Genomic DNA, 13,754 nt, shown 5'->3' with positions numbered 1-13,754 from the left:
TACATGATGCTGGCTCTCAAGGAAAACCAGATTCCCATTCCACCACAGAAACTCTCATGATCACCTTGGGCCAGACACACCCATTCAGCCAAAGTAATCTCACAGTGTTTGTGTGTGGGGAGAGAATGCAGGAGGGACACTGTTGTATGCTGCTTTGGGCCCTTGTGGGGGGGAGTGAGAGAGAGAGAGAGAAAAGTAGGGTATAAATATGATTTCAGTGGATTTAGAAAGGTGTAATCTTGTTTTAAATGGTTTGGTTAGGAGCCCCTGGACTTGAATGCGAAGGCTGTGCACACTGGCATGCAAATTGTGCCTCAATTGTATGTTGTTGATTGAATTTATATATATATATTGTAATCCACCTTGAGTCTCAGTGACAAAGGCAGGGTGTAAATGAAGTAAATGAAATAAAGAAAAATAAATGCCTGAATGCACCTGGAGCCATTTATGTACTTAATGACTTATTGGTATTAATTCACATCTGATATCTCTAATCCCAACTTGTATGAGAGCTCCACCTGTAATCTTATTTTGATGCCTGCTCATGTCACATCAGGCACAGATCTAAAAAATTCAGGAAGAATGTCTTGTGCTTAACGAATCAAAGAACGAAAACAAGTCGCATTGTATTGGGCCCTGGATCCTTAGCAGAAAGGACTAATTTGTGGGTTTTGCCAGGAAACAAATATTTAACAATTTTAAAAAACATTTAAGAAGAGTTATTTACATGTTTTACACGTATAAGCTTATTTACACATTTTTTTAAAAGGAAGGCTTGTGGTACCTTAGAAACATTAAATCTGCTGTCCACAAGTTTTTTGTACTGTCAAGTCACAGCTGACTTTCAGCAACCCCGAAGGGTTTGCAAGGCAAGAGACATTAGAGGTGGTTTGCCATTGCCTGGCTCTTGTTGCAACCCCGTTATTCCTTGGAGGTCTCCCATCCAAACACTAGCCAGGGTCATGACTGAGACTGTGTGACTGGTCCAAGGTTGCCCAGTAAGCTTCCATAGTATGTATATATGTATATATCAAATGTATATATCAAAATATTTTATTCACTCTGTTATTCACTCCGTGGCATTTTCCATTAATCCAAAAGAGCCCCAGGACTATAGTACGATCTGTGTGCATTCCATCAAATGTACATACAATAATATATAACAAAAAAATTCAGTATTTCTAGGCATCTTCCCTTCATTACTGAATCTTAGACAGTCCTTGCATATTTGGAATCAGAAACATGGTTTACAGTAGGTTACGCTTAAAATAACAAAGCAGCATGTGAGCTTTCAAGTTCTCAAAAACTTTTTATTAAGCTTAGGTGTTTAAAAGAAATGCTGCCCTAAGGTTAGTAAGTTCCCTTCAAGTTGAACTCTAGTGTTGCAGCAGAAGAGGACAGTGAGAACCTCTTTCCACGTTTAGTTTTCTCCTTGCAAGGAGTTTTTGTTTTTTGGCAACTGAGCCCCGCTTCATTCTACCAGCCCAGACAACTGCATCTGCACAACTCGGATATCAACCTCTGAACCGCTCCTACTCCTCCTCTCCCCCCCCCCCCCAATACCTTGCAGGGTTGTTTTGATAAAATGGGGAAGGAGAGACTGTCGCTTTGGATTCCCATTGAGAATACGGGATATCTACACAGGCACATAGTGAAGCAAAGAGAGAGGGAGAGCGTGTGTACTAAGACATATTTGCACCCACGACTTTATTAAGACGCCTTCTTTGTCCACAAAGCTGCCTCTGGTGCACACGTAAAGTGGCACCAGAAGAACGTGGGAGATTTACTGGGACACAAATTTAAATCTCCACCTGCTTCGTATGGGAGACTCTCTGCCACTGAGACACCGCCGCCACACCCCTCCCGGCCCATCCTCAGCTGAGCCGCACCCTCCCTCTCCTCGAACGCCTTCCTCTATATTAAGGGGGCGTGGCTAGACGGCTGGTTGAAGAGGCGCGTATCGGCGAGGCATTCTGTCCCACCTCGGCCGCCGTCGGCTTCCTCTTGAGCCCCCGTCCTCCCTCGCAGGCGCCTCGGCTCATTGGCCTGGCTTCCCTTGCCCGCCATATTGTCGTCGCCGGAGCTGCTGCCGGAGGGAGGGAACGAAAGCGCGTGCAAGAGAGCGAGAGCGAGGCTCGCAGGCATGGGTGAGAGACACGGAGCCTGCCTTTCCTGAGGGGCGCCTTAGGCTCCCCTTCTCCGGCTTAGGCGGCGGCCTGACAGCCCTCTCCCCGTGTGAGGTGACTAGCGAAACCTTTCGTTAGTCTCTGCTGTCCTGCTGAGTGGCGCTGGGCCTCCCCTTCTTGAGGAGGAGGGGGGGTGGGGGTGTCGATGCTTCTTTCGGCTTCTGGGTCTCTGGACCGCCAGTTTTGTGGTAGGCGCGACGTAAGGTGGCCGGGGGCGGATGGAGTTGCTTCTCCCGCCACACACACATTTCTTGGTTTTCCGGTCGCGCCCCCATCCCGACCGAGAGCCTGGCCTGCATTCTGGGGGGGCAGTACGTTGCCTTGGGAAAGGGGGCAAAGTTAATCCCCCCCCCCTTGCCCTGAAGTGTGGGTCCATTGTTTGCTCTGCTTCTTTCCCAGCAGTCCAGAGGAGGGCGGGTTGGCTGGCTAGACTCTGTCACGGTGCTGTAAATTGATGCCTCGGTCTGTGTATTTTCATATGACGTTAGGGATGCTGGGCAATTCCTTGAGTCACTCCAGCTTTCGTTCCCGGCCTTCCCCTCCGCGGAAAAGTGGTTAAGAGTAGAACTGGGTTTGATTCTCCACTCCTCTACATAAGCAGCTGATCTGGAGAACCAGGTTTGTTTCCTCACTCCTCCACATGAAACCTGCTGGGTGGCCTTGAGCCAGTCACAGTTCTCTCAGAACTCTGTCAGTTCCACCTGCCTCACAAGGTGTTTGTTGTGGGGAGAGGAAGGGAAAGGAGTTTGTAAGCTGCTTTGAGACTTCTTATGGTTGAGAAGAGCAGGGAGTAAATCCAGACACATATGCATAACAGGGATTCTAGTGATAACTTTGCAATGTGTATTGTGTGATTGCATGTTCTCATGAGGCAGTGTGAACATTGGTGTTAGTCGGCCATCACTGTATCTAAAGTGGTGCTGTCTTTTTTGACGCACTGCCACTCTCTAGTCTTGACTGCCTGGTGTCTATACACTGCTATTACTTACTTATTTATTTATACAGTCACTGATCAGGATACTTCAAAAATACAATAATCATACACTGGTATTGAAACCAGGGGCCTTCTATATGACATGTATGCTCTGCCTCTGAATTGTTGTTGCCCCAAGGCCTCAAAGCCTTTTCTAAGGGGATTTGTCTGTTATAGCTTTTTGCTCTTGCAGTGATAATGAAATTAGATGGCCCATTTGTACCAGTTCAAACAAGTGGCTTAGATTGGGCTGTCTTATTGCTTGCTTCGTACCCTTGGTTTAGGAAGTATAACAAAGGCTATAATATTATTTGTAGTCTGAATTATCTTGCATTACTGTTTTGCAAAGTGGCACCACAAACAGATACAAAAATTAGTCTACAATTTTTTTTACCAGTCTACTTGTTCACATCCAGACTTTATTAATCTCTTGTTCACCAAGGGAACCCCATTGGGGCTGCTAGTTTTCAACAAGAGTTTTCTGCCTAGTCTTCCAGTTCTTACTTGTTACAGGTGGCCAAGCAAGTTGCTATTTACTAATCTGTAAAAATTTGATGTAGGGAAGTAACAACCACAGCATTTGGGTACTCAGGCCCTCTAGGATAATGTACTATTTTTCGAAAATACTAATTTCAGTCCTGCCAGTGTTAGGGTGAGAAATGGTTCTTGGGTGAGTATGAAAGGAGGATTCATTCATTTGACTGTAGCTTTAATTCGATAGAATGTGTAATACCGTGGGTTTTTTTTTAGTAATTATCATATTACACACAGAGGTTTTACTTACATTGAAACACGTGCACTCTGCTTTCCCATTCCACCCAAAGCGGGGGGGGGGGGGGGGGGCTTAATGGCTACCAAAACCCGACTCTAATTAAAACAAGTCAGTATATGACAATAAAAGTCTAATTATTGCTATTAAGTATTAACCAGAAGCTGAAAAAGTCTAATATGATAATAAAAGTCTAATCCCATCCTAATTAAAACAAGTCAATATATGACAGTGAAAGTCTAATTATTTACCCCACAAAGGCATTGCAAAATATTTTTGCTTTGCATTCTTTCCTAAAGGACAGATGGGACAGATGCTTCATGTTTTCTGGTATTATATAGTTAAATTGCTGTAGTTTCTCCAATTCTTGTTTCTTCTAACAACTTATGTAGATACTAGAAAGTCCTGTACAACTTTTTTCTTCAAGAATCTGCAGTCTGAAGTGTTTGTGAGCTCTTCTGAGACAGCAGCTGAGCTCCTGTTTGCGCACAGCAAGGCCGACTTTGGAGTGTGAGAAGGAGGTTGCAAAATTCTGTCCTGTCTTTGTAATGGAAGAATTGGCTGTTGGTTACCTTTGCCTGTTTATTAAGAGAAGGATGGGAGTAAATCTTCCCAGCTTTTCAACAGTTTTTTTTCCCATTCTTTCCCTTTTTTTGTTGTCTGGATTTTAACTGCATTCGAAGGGTGTTATGTCTAGTATAAAATTCTTTAGTCATCTAGTAATACAATTGGTATGCTAGGAAGAGATCCTGTTTTGTTGCAGTGTTTCCTTGCTAGACTGTGACAGAGAGTTTGAACTTTTGTGACAACTAGGATTGGGGGTGGATCTTTAGTCTATGAACTGGTGGGTGCATCAGAAGCAGAAGCACAGTAAGAATTAAAATTGCATCTCTTTGAGTTCTTGACCCTTTCATGGGTCAATTTTGAGTTGAGGTCGACAGCTTGTTCTCCAAGGTAATCCCGGAGAGTAGCAATTTTGTTGTTAATAGACCTCGCATTTATCAGAAGCAGCCTCGGAGCAAAATAAAGAACCTCTACCACACAACCTTCATCCCTCGGGCTAGGCCACAGGTCAGACAAAAGAGCGAGCACATCCATATATTATGAGCTTCAGTGCCTGGTTTTAAGGAAGGAAGAGATCTTGGGGTCCTCTCCCTTTATTTCTGTGAAAAATACCTGAGTGTTGTCTTGGAATGGTGCAATTGCCAAATAATTTAAAGCCTAGAGTTTGTCTTGTACTTTTAGCTAAAACCATGGTCTATTCAATAGCTCTTTAAGAAGGCAAGGCTGTCCTTGGGTTTTCTATTTGTATGTCAGGGTACAGTTGGCTAGCACATGTACAGAGAAGAAGTTTCAAGGGTCACTGCATGATTTGCCTGTGGTTGGAAGCTGTGACACAGTACCTAAACTGAATTTGCCTGTAGGCTTCTTGACCTTGTGTTGAAAAAGCACTTTGCTACCTATGAGTAGTGTGAATCTTGACTGCTGCAAGTAATAAAGCACTTCACATTGTCCTCCAGTGTTATTTATAATTGCCATCAAACTACAGTCTTCTGGCACTTTAAGATTAGCAAGCTTTTTAAATATAGTAATTCACAATACATCTGCTAGTGCTTTAAGATACCAGAAGGTTTTTTAAATTCTACAACAGACTTACCTCTGCAGCAACTTTAGAACTGACCACAATCCTGTAGGTCAGTTTTGTGTCCCATACAGCCCACCTGAAAGTCCTGATTGGTGAGCAACACCATAACCCTGAGCTTAGAAGAAAGGCAGTGTATAGATATTTTAATAGCATGCAAGTTGGGGGTAGTAATGGTTCTATACCCTGCATTCTGTGAGGGTAAGCCCTATTTGCTTAACATGTCTCAGAAACCAAACTGCTGGAACCCCTTTGGAACAAATAAGTGCCAATCAAACTGCACTGGGCAATCTCTAGTCTGACAGCCCCCTGGCTATCATTTCATGTGCTGTGGTGCAGTTGTGAAAATATTCATTGGGTCTGTCAAAACCTCACTCACACTGGACGATATGTAAAGGCTGGAAAAATTCTAGCTGTGTGGATAGTTTTTAAGACTTCGTAATGTTGTTTTCTCTCTGGTCGTGGCCGTAGGTAACATCCCGGGTATCCCTTTGCTGTGGTCACGAGGTGTGATTGAGGCCCTGCCTGTATCTGTCTTGGGCTTTCATGTGCTGAGTTGCTTTTGTTAGGAGGTACGGAGGACACAGTGTCAGGGGTTTGGCATCTTACACCTGTTGCAATGTTGGGGAATCGCTTTGACTTAACATGTGGAAAGGCCATTTATAGCAATAGCTTGACTTCTTAGATGGTCAAATGCTTTTCCATTCTTCTCTTGTTTGCAGTCTGGCTGGTCAGCAAAAGGGCACATTCCGTCGATGTTGTTGCATTGTAAGCTTGTCTGCGGTGGTGATGGCCACACCAGGCAATCAAATGAATTGCCTGAATAGAGGATTTGCTAGCAGAGGTACAGTACTCTAGTGATCCATTGTGGGCTGATGGGGTATCTCTTGGTTCTGTGACCTGCACATGCACGCATTGAGGAACACATTCTGTGGTACTCTAGAGGCATAATTATAATTATGGTGAGGGCCCTGAACTAGTAAAAACATTTACCACTTCAGTAGGTGTTGCCCCCTTTACCACTTCATTAGTAGTTGCCCCCATGTTTCTAAACCTGAATGACTGGAAACTTTCTCTTTTTACAAAAGGAAAGATCACTCCAAAAGTGGAAACACATTCTGAATTACTGTAGAATTGTAACTTGCGTTCACAGGCTCACCTAATATGTGCTATTCGTGTCAGTGGCACACTTAATACATCAAATTATGCTGACAACACACATATACTTGAAATGGATATCTCTGACCAGCAGCGTGACTTACTGGCAGACCCTCTGAGAGGGGTTTGGAGTAGCTTTAGGTCATCTTTTCTTCCTACCTTTACCACCCGCTTATTCCCTTCTAGTGATCATGGCTTCTGCTGTCTCTTTGGTTATTTGGTCTGGTCTTTTCTCCAGTGTCCTAGGCTTGTTTGGGAAGTGTAGTCAAGAGGGACTGGAACGTAGGCTGAGAATCGACATGGGTAGAGCAGGGTTTGTTTTGGACTGTTACTTTCTTTTCTTAGCCCTTAAATTGGCCTTTACTATGCTCACACTCCCATGTGTCTTTAAGGGGTTTGTGTGGTTGATAACAGTAAATTATTATCCTGAAAAGAACAGTTAGTTAGGCCAGCTGTAAATGGCAAAGATACCTTAGATGCAGTTCTGAGTGTAAACATCTGGCATTCCTCAACATTGTAAACAGATTTTTGGGAATATAAATGTTGAAGGCATGGGGAAAATAGAAATATAGGCAAGTCTATCAAGTCTTATCACGTCTACTCTTTATTTTATTGCTGTTATAGTATAAAATGTGTCATTGATAACTTAGCCTGTAAAATTGCACTATTTGGCATATTTATGAAATTTAAGCTAAATGCCAAAGTTTGTACAAGCAGCATTATAAGGTTGCTGAATACTAACGGGAGATAGTATGTGTCAATTTCCTTAGCTTATGTATAATTCATTTTTTCTTATTCTAAAACAGCAAAAAGATTTTTTAATGAAAAATGCATTTATTAGTACCAAAAGCATCGTACAGTCATAATAAGGCTAGCCATATGTTTGAATATCAGGAGAAACTTCAAACTTTGAAAACTGAATTTTTAAGTAATATATTGTGCACATAGCATATTGGAGACCTTGATTAGGCAGAAATGTGGCATATAAATCTTTTAAATAAATATTATGGAAGAATTGCATGTTTTGGGAGTGGAAATTTTAAAAAATCCTTAGAGGAAAAAATAGAGAAATCATCCCCCGACTTCATATTTTTAGCAAAATCCTCCTGAAAAGTGATCACATTTGGTCATAGTGAGATCATCCTGTCTCCATGTTAACCCCCTTACACACTGACCAGTTTCATCATTACTTTATATGGAATTTTGAAAAGTTGTTGAACACAGAGGATGATGCATTTTTATTCTGTCATCCAACATTAAACACTTAAATGTTGATAAAAATGTTTCCTCTGAAGCATTTTTCACATAGAAATGTGAAAAATACAGGATCAAATTGACTCTTCCTTTATGTAACTATCTCATGGGACAGTAGTGGTTTAAAATCTTCAGACCAAGATAAGCACGTGTTCTTTAATTTAATATTTGCATTGAAGCCTTGCTGTGAAATTTCGTTGCTCTCACAATCTTGGTGTTTTTTTACTAAATATCTCAGCTAGATGCCTCTTAACTAGATGGAATACTCAGCTAGATGGTCTCAGCTGGCATAGAAAATTTTTGGAAGTTCACAGTTTTGCAAAAGTTGGTGGGAAAAGAGCAAGGGAAACAATCTTAGTCACTCTGTGGTGACTGCCACATGCTTGGCACAGATTCACCTGCTGAATCCTTGATTCTTGGTTGGTTTGAGTTGAATAGTTGGAGCGTTACGTGACTGCTGCCTGTAGGTGACGTGTACTGCCAAATGGCTCATGACTCGTGCTTTATCTGGTATTGTGGGCTGATGATGACATGTACTCTGTAGTAAGCTAGTTTGATTTAACTCATGAGCTTATCTTGGAAATGGGAGGGGGGAATTGTAGCATTTCATCTGCGGGGAGTGGTGTCCACCAATGACAAAAGCATCTGAGTTTGTAAATACCCCTGAGAACTAAAAAATGATGGTATTCATTTTTGTTTTCAGTTGCCTGTGCTGAACCATCTTGAGGATAGCTGTGTCAGGTTCCTTATCTTCTGTGCGCTGCTTTTTTGGAGTGCTAAGAGTTTCACAGCCAGGCAATCCTTGGAATGTAGCTGTCTAGGCAGAAGTGATGGTGTTAGTGGAAAGGTTGAAAAGCATGTTCTTGGGCCTAGTTTCCAAATTTGTATGGATCCGTGTAACGAGCTGAGGGGGAAGTTTAAAGTGGGAGAGAGCAGGAGAAAAAGCATGCATGGCAGACGTGTTATGAAATATTCAGTGACTTTGGATAGGTTGTTTGTTTCAAAGCATGAATATACATTCAGAGAAACAGTCTGGGAAGTTCCCATGGCACACAGGAACAGCATGTTCAAATTCCCTGCAATTATGGTTCATATGTACAATTTTACAACCAAAATACAGTCTTGATATTTTCTGAGCACATAAAAGTCCAGTGTGGTGGTTTCACTTAGACATTAATGTTCAGGAACAGGAAGCGCACATTGTGTTCCTGTGAATTAGTAACACTCAAAACCATTTATGTTACTCTGACATCATGCCAAAAGCTCTCGTATGAAAGCTCCTGTATACCCTTGAAGTGTGTTTGGATCCCTACCCATGTGGATTTTCATGGAAAATCAGAATTGGAAAAATTTCTGATGCCCTAAATAACACGATCTGATTTAGCATACTTGTTTGACTCCTTTTTAAATTTCCCAAACATGCATTCTCCCTCAGTAGCCACACAAAAGATATGTAATAGAACAAAAAATACCTTTTTTATGACTGATATAAATATCAGAGGTTTTTCCAAGTCACAGTATTTGAACTGAAATATTAAGGTGAACTTAAACACACACTATAGTTTAAGTGTTATAGTCAGACACATTGAAAGCTTTATGTACAGATTATTTTATTGGAATACCTGTAAAAATGTACAGAAAATCACATATACGTGTGTTGTTTGTTTACATTTAAAGGGGAAACAATTTTAATCGCCATCTGAATTTTTATAATTTATATATGGTTCTTAACTGGGATTGGGGTGTAATGGATTTTAACTATTTTATATAATTAATGGACACCGCCCTGAGCCCTTTGGGGAAGGGCGGTATAGAAGTTTAATATAATAAATAAATAAATAAATAAATAAATAAATAAATAAAAATTAAATAAATAAATAAATAAAGGAAAAATAATAAAATACTAAAAATAAAATAATATGAAAAAAATTAAATTATAAAATTTACAACTTAACACACTTTTTCATGTAGTAAAGGCCTGTAACAGTCACTCTTACATTGGCAGGGTTTGATTTTCTTCTTTTGAGGTCATTATGGCACCTTCTGCTTCATTAACAGCTCTGTACTGCTTATGAGTTTCATTTTAGGTTAAGCACAATCTGATTCAGAACTATTTGAAATCAGTTAGTTCAGAGCAACCAAAAGCATGTGGAAACTCTTCAGCTTTCCCCAGCTCAAGAAGTAATCCATTTTTGTTTTGCTTCGGCTTGTTGCCAAATGTTAGCAGAAGATGGCAAATACGCAATGGACAAGCCTGGAAAAAGTTTGGTCCAGATCGAGGAGCCAGCCTTATTGTTCTAAGCTCCTCCATGGGCGACTACAATGGGTTTTGCCAGTTCTTCATATTTCACATATAGTCACATTTAGCCTGTCTCACAGTTGAATAGCCCAGTGTGGCTGAAGCTTGTCAGAACTGGAAAACTAAGCAGGGTAGTACATGGATGGGAGACCAGCAAGGTAGTCCAGGCTTACTATACAGAGGAAGCCAGTGGTCAACCAGTTCTGCTCATCTGTTGCCATGAATACACAGTGGACTGGGTTGTCATGACTTGAGAGCACATTGCCCTAGTCTCATCAGATGTGGAAAAATTTTCCACAGAAAAACAGTATTGCTTTTCTGTCTTAGGGTGTGGTTCGAGAGACCCCATCGCCATCGCCAAACCCAGCCCTCTGGGAGATAAGAGCTGAGCTCTCGGTTGCCAGCCCAGAGGAAAGAGTTTGGACCACTGGGGTGCACATGGAGCTTATGGGACTCGCTTTAGGTGGCGAAAGTTGAAGTATTGATCTGTCACACATTGTATTATTTTGCCCAATGGCAAAAAGAAAGCAGCAATGTGGGGTGTCTCAAAAGATTCAAATCTGTAGCTGAGTTGGCTGACTACCATGTAATCCTGCTGTAATGCTCGATTGGAGACCAAGTGACAAATGAAGGTGCTGTTGCAGGGGATGAGATCTGTTGATATTCTGGATTGGATCCAATGATGTATGTACATGGAAAATAAAAGTCACTTCATACCATTCATTCCCCTTGCGCAACAGCTCCAGCAACACCAATCACTTTGTGATTTTAAAGTAAATACATGTCTATATGGGAGCAGTGAAATGTACATGGTTCATGTGATTTCACTTAGTCTGGTTTTGAAACTACCAGCAGAAATGTCTTGTGCTGCAGTGTTGCGCATGAAAAAAGTGGCAGGGTATGATCACTTTCACTTGGCACAAGCAGATAATGAGGAGTAGTTTTAGTACTTCCTACAAGAACTGTTGTGTGCGTGGAAATCTTCTGTGGGACTCAACCCTAAAATTTGGGGTGTGGTGGGAATACTTGATGTTCCCTACCCCCTGAAAACCTTTTTTTTGTCTTGAATAAGGGATGTCTGGTACAGCCCTACTTTTTAAAAACTCTGTGCCTAATAATGACACAGGCTATTCTACTGTCTTTTCTAATTCCTGACAAAATAAAGTGACTTTCTAAGCCTTGCTGGCTACCCCATGCTCACTTTTCCTTACCAGCTGCCTCTTTCTGATTGGACCTCCCTTTTGTATGGTACAGCAGTGAACAAAACACAGCCATGTTTGTCCAGTCTTTTCCCTTAGCATCTCCTTGTCTGTCTGCGTCTCCCTCTGACTCAACAATGGGAGTCCCAGTTTTAAATATATGAGTCTGTATATTACTCAGCAGCAATTAATAGCATGATAGGAAGCAGAGGGAGGCAATGCAGTGTGTTGGAAGAGAGCCAAGGACCAGGAGGCCGTGGCTTAAGCTTTGAATCTAGAAGTGCTGAATTCCCAAGGCCAATTTTATTAACTGACTTGGGGAGTGCAGCAGTCCTAGGTCCCCGCTGAAGAACACCTGAGCCTATTGACCTTCCTCAAGACTGAATTAGGTAGGCTTATAATCTTTCCTATCTTCAAGGACAGAGACTGGGTATTGGTCCCTGGAGCCCTAAAAGAATTCACAATCTGTTGTCTCCCTATTGCCAAACTGCAGAGGACAGGATGACTAAATGTGCTTTGAGCTGGGGCCTTGAGCTGGGGCTGGGAGGGGTGTCTGCTGGGAAGCTGGGCACTGAAGGGAGAGCTTAAGCCAGAGAGGGACATAGAGGTGTTTTAAGAACATGGGAAGAATCTAGAAACAGAAAAGCCTTGTTGGGAGTTTGTGTGTGTGTGTGCAGAGGCTGCACGGTGGAACTGGAAGAGTGAAAAGTCATAAATGAGGGATTCTGAGTTGGTCCAGCTAGGAAGGTAGAGAGGAAAGTATTTGGACTATGTGACTCCTTGCAGGGTAGGACCTTGCCAGACATTGCAGTTGTGGGTGGTATTGACTAGCACTGCTTTGCAGTTGTCACAAGTGATGCTGGCAGTTCTCCAGTTCGTGGTTGCCAGAGCATGTCTGAAACTTCCAACTGTTTCCTTCTGTGTCCTAACATAGCAGTGAAGTCACAAGCCTACATTTGTGACATGCTTTGTTGCTATAGGAACGGGAGGCCATCATTTGTACATCCTTCCTTTCAGTATCACTGGTGAAGATGGCAGCAGGAAGAGACATGGAGGGAAAGTGTCCTGAAAAGCAGCAGGTAAAGCAGAGTTGACCCTGCTTGCACTGTGTAAAGATTTCCTGGAACTGGTTTTCCAGGGCTGGGCTGGATTACTGGTTTCACTACAAGACCCCCTGCAGAAGTTTGCTTGTTTCAAAGCTTTTCAACTTTCATTTTTTTTTTTAGACGTGTATACCCTTAATCAAGACACCTTACAATAGATCAGTTTTAAAATAATGTGGCAAGGTATGCTGAAACACTATAATACCAGTGCAGCAATAGGAAAAAGACCCTTCAGCAACATGCATTCAGGGTTCATACCAAGCAGACATATCAAACCAGAATAAAATCTGATGAATTGCTGTTATCAAAATACCCTAAACACTTGGTCGAAGAATGAGGCTGTTTTTAGAAGTCTCATCAGCTTTCAAAGGCAACAAAGATTAGAAGAGATCAAAGAATGAAAGGTTTGAGTGTTAATGGAGAAGAATATATGATAAAAAGTTATGTAGATGATATACAACAATCAATTAAGTATTTGATGGACCAAATACAAGAGTTTGGTTTTCATTCAGGATATAAAATTAATAAAAAGAAAACCTTTTTTTGAATTGTAACAAAACAAGAAGAAAAGGATATTGACAAAATTACTGGTTGTAATATTATTCAAATAAAGTTAAATAACTTGGAATTAATTTAAAGGGGCAAAATGATACATTATTTAAAGATAATTTTGTAACAACATAGAAGAAAATACAAGATTTGTGAAGATGGTCTAAATAAAATTTTCATTGTTGGGAAGAACTGCAGCTGTTAAGATGAGTTTTTTATCAATACTTCCTGTCTCTATAAAAGATAAAACTGAAGGAATGGCAGTCCCAGATTAAAAAAATCATCTGGAATGGCAAGTAACATAGGATAAAATTTAAAATGTTATGAGACAAAAAGAGGAGGACTGGCAGTACCTAATATTAAATTATGTCATGAAGCAGCTGGATTGGTTTGGATAATGGGAGTCATTATGTATGAAGGATATTAATTTTACAACCTATCATACTTTGAGGGAAAACTGGTACAAGATATTTTATACATGGTACACCGCTCCAAAAAATATAGCGAGGATGAGCAAAAATGTGAAAGAAACCTGTTGGAAATGTAAGAAAGAAAATAGAACACTTGACCATTTGCGGTGAGTTTGTAAAAAAGTAAAAGAAAATGGAAGGAAGTACGTGCA

At 41.2% G+C, this 13,754-nt stretch overlaps 1 protein-coding gene across 3 annotated transcripts in view; it reads left to right on the top strand.

Annotated features, from left to right (window-relative positions):
- Nucleotides 1–2,015: 2,015 nt before the first annotated feature.
- The window catches only part of KPNA6 (karyopherin subunit alpha 6), a 32,065-nt gene continuing 20,326 nt past the window's right edge, over nt 2,016–13,754 (top strand). Inside the window, exon 1 of one of the 3 annotated variants that reach the window (XM_048500554.1) lies at nt 2,016–2,147. In XM_048500554.1, coding sequence (XP_048356511.1) covers nt 2,144–2,147 — 4 coding nt within the window. In that variant the 5' untranslated portion in view covers nt 2,016–2,143. Of the gene's footprint in view, nt 2,241–2,689; nt 2,805–13,754 lie in introns of those variants that run through there. The other 2 variants (XM_048500555.1, XM_048500556.1) reach the window with 2 other exon arrangements.

The sequence above is a fragment of the Sphaerodactylus townsendi genome, linkage group LG06 (genome assembly GCF_021028975.2).
Source record: "Sphaerodactylus townsendi isolate TG3544 linkage group LG06, MPM_Stown_v2.3, whole genome shotgun sequence".
NCBI lineage: Eukaryota > Metazoa > Chordata > Lepidosauria > Squamata > Sphaerodactylidae > Sphaerodactylus > Sphaerodactylus townsendi.
The sequence above is the reverse complement of the archived record's forward strand: the minus strand, read 5'-3'. Positions and strand labels throughout refer to the sequence as shown.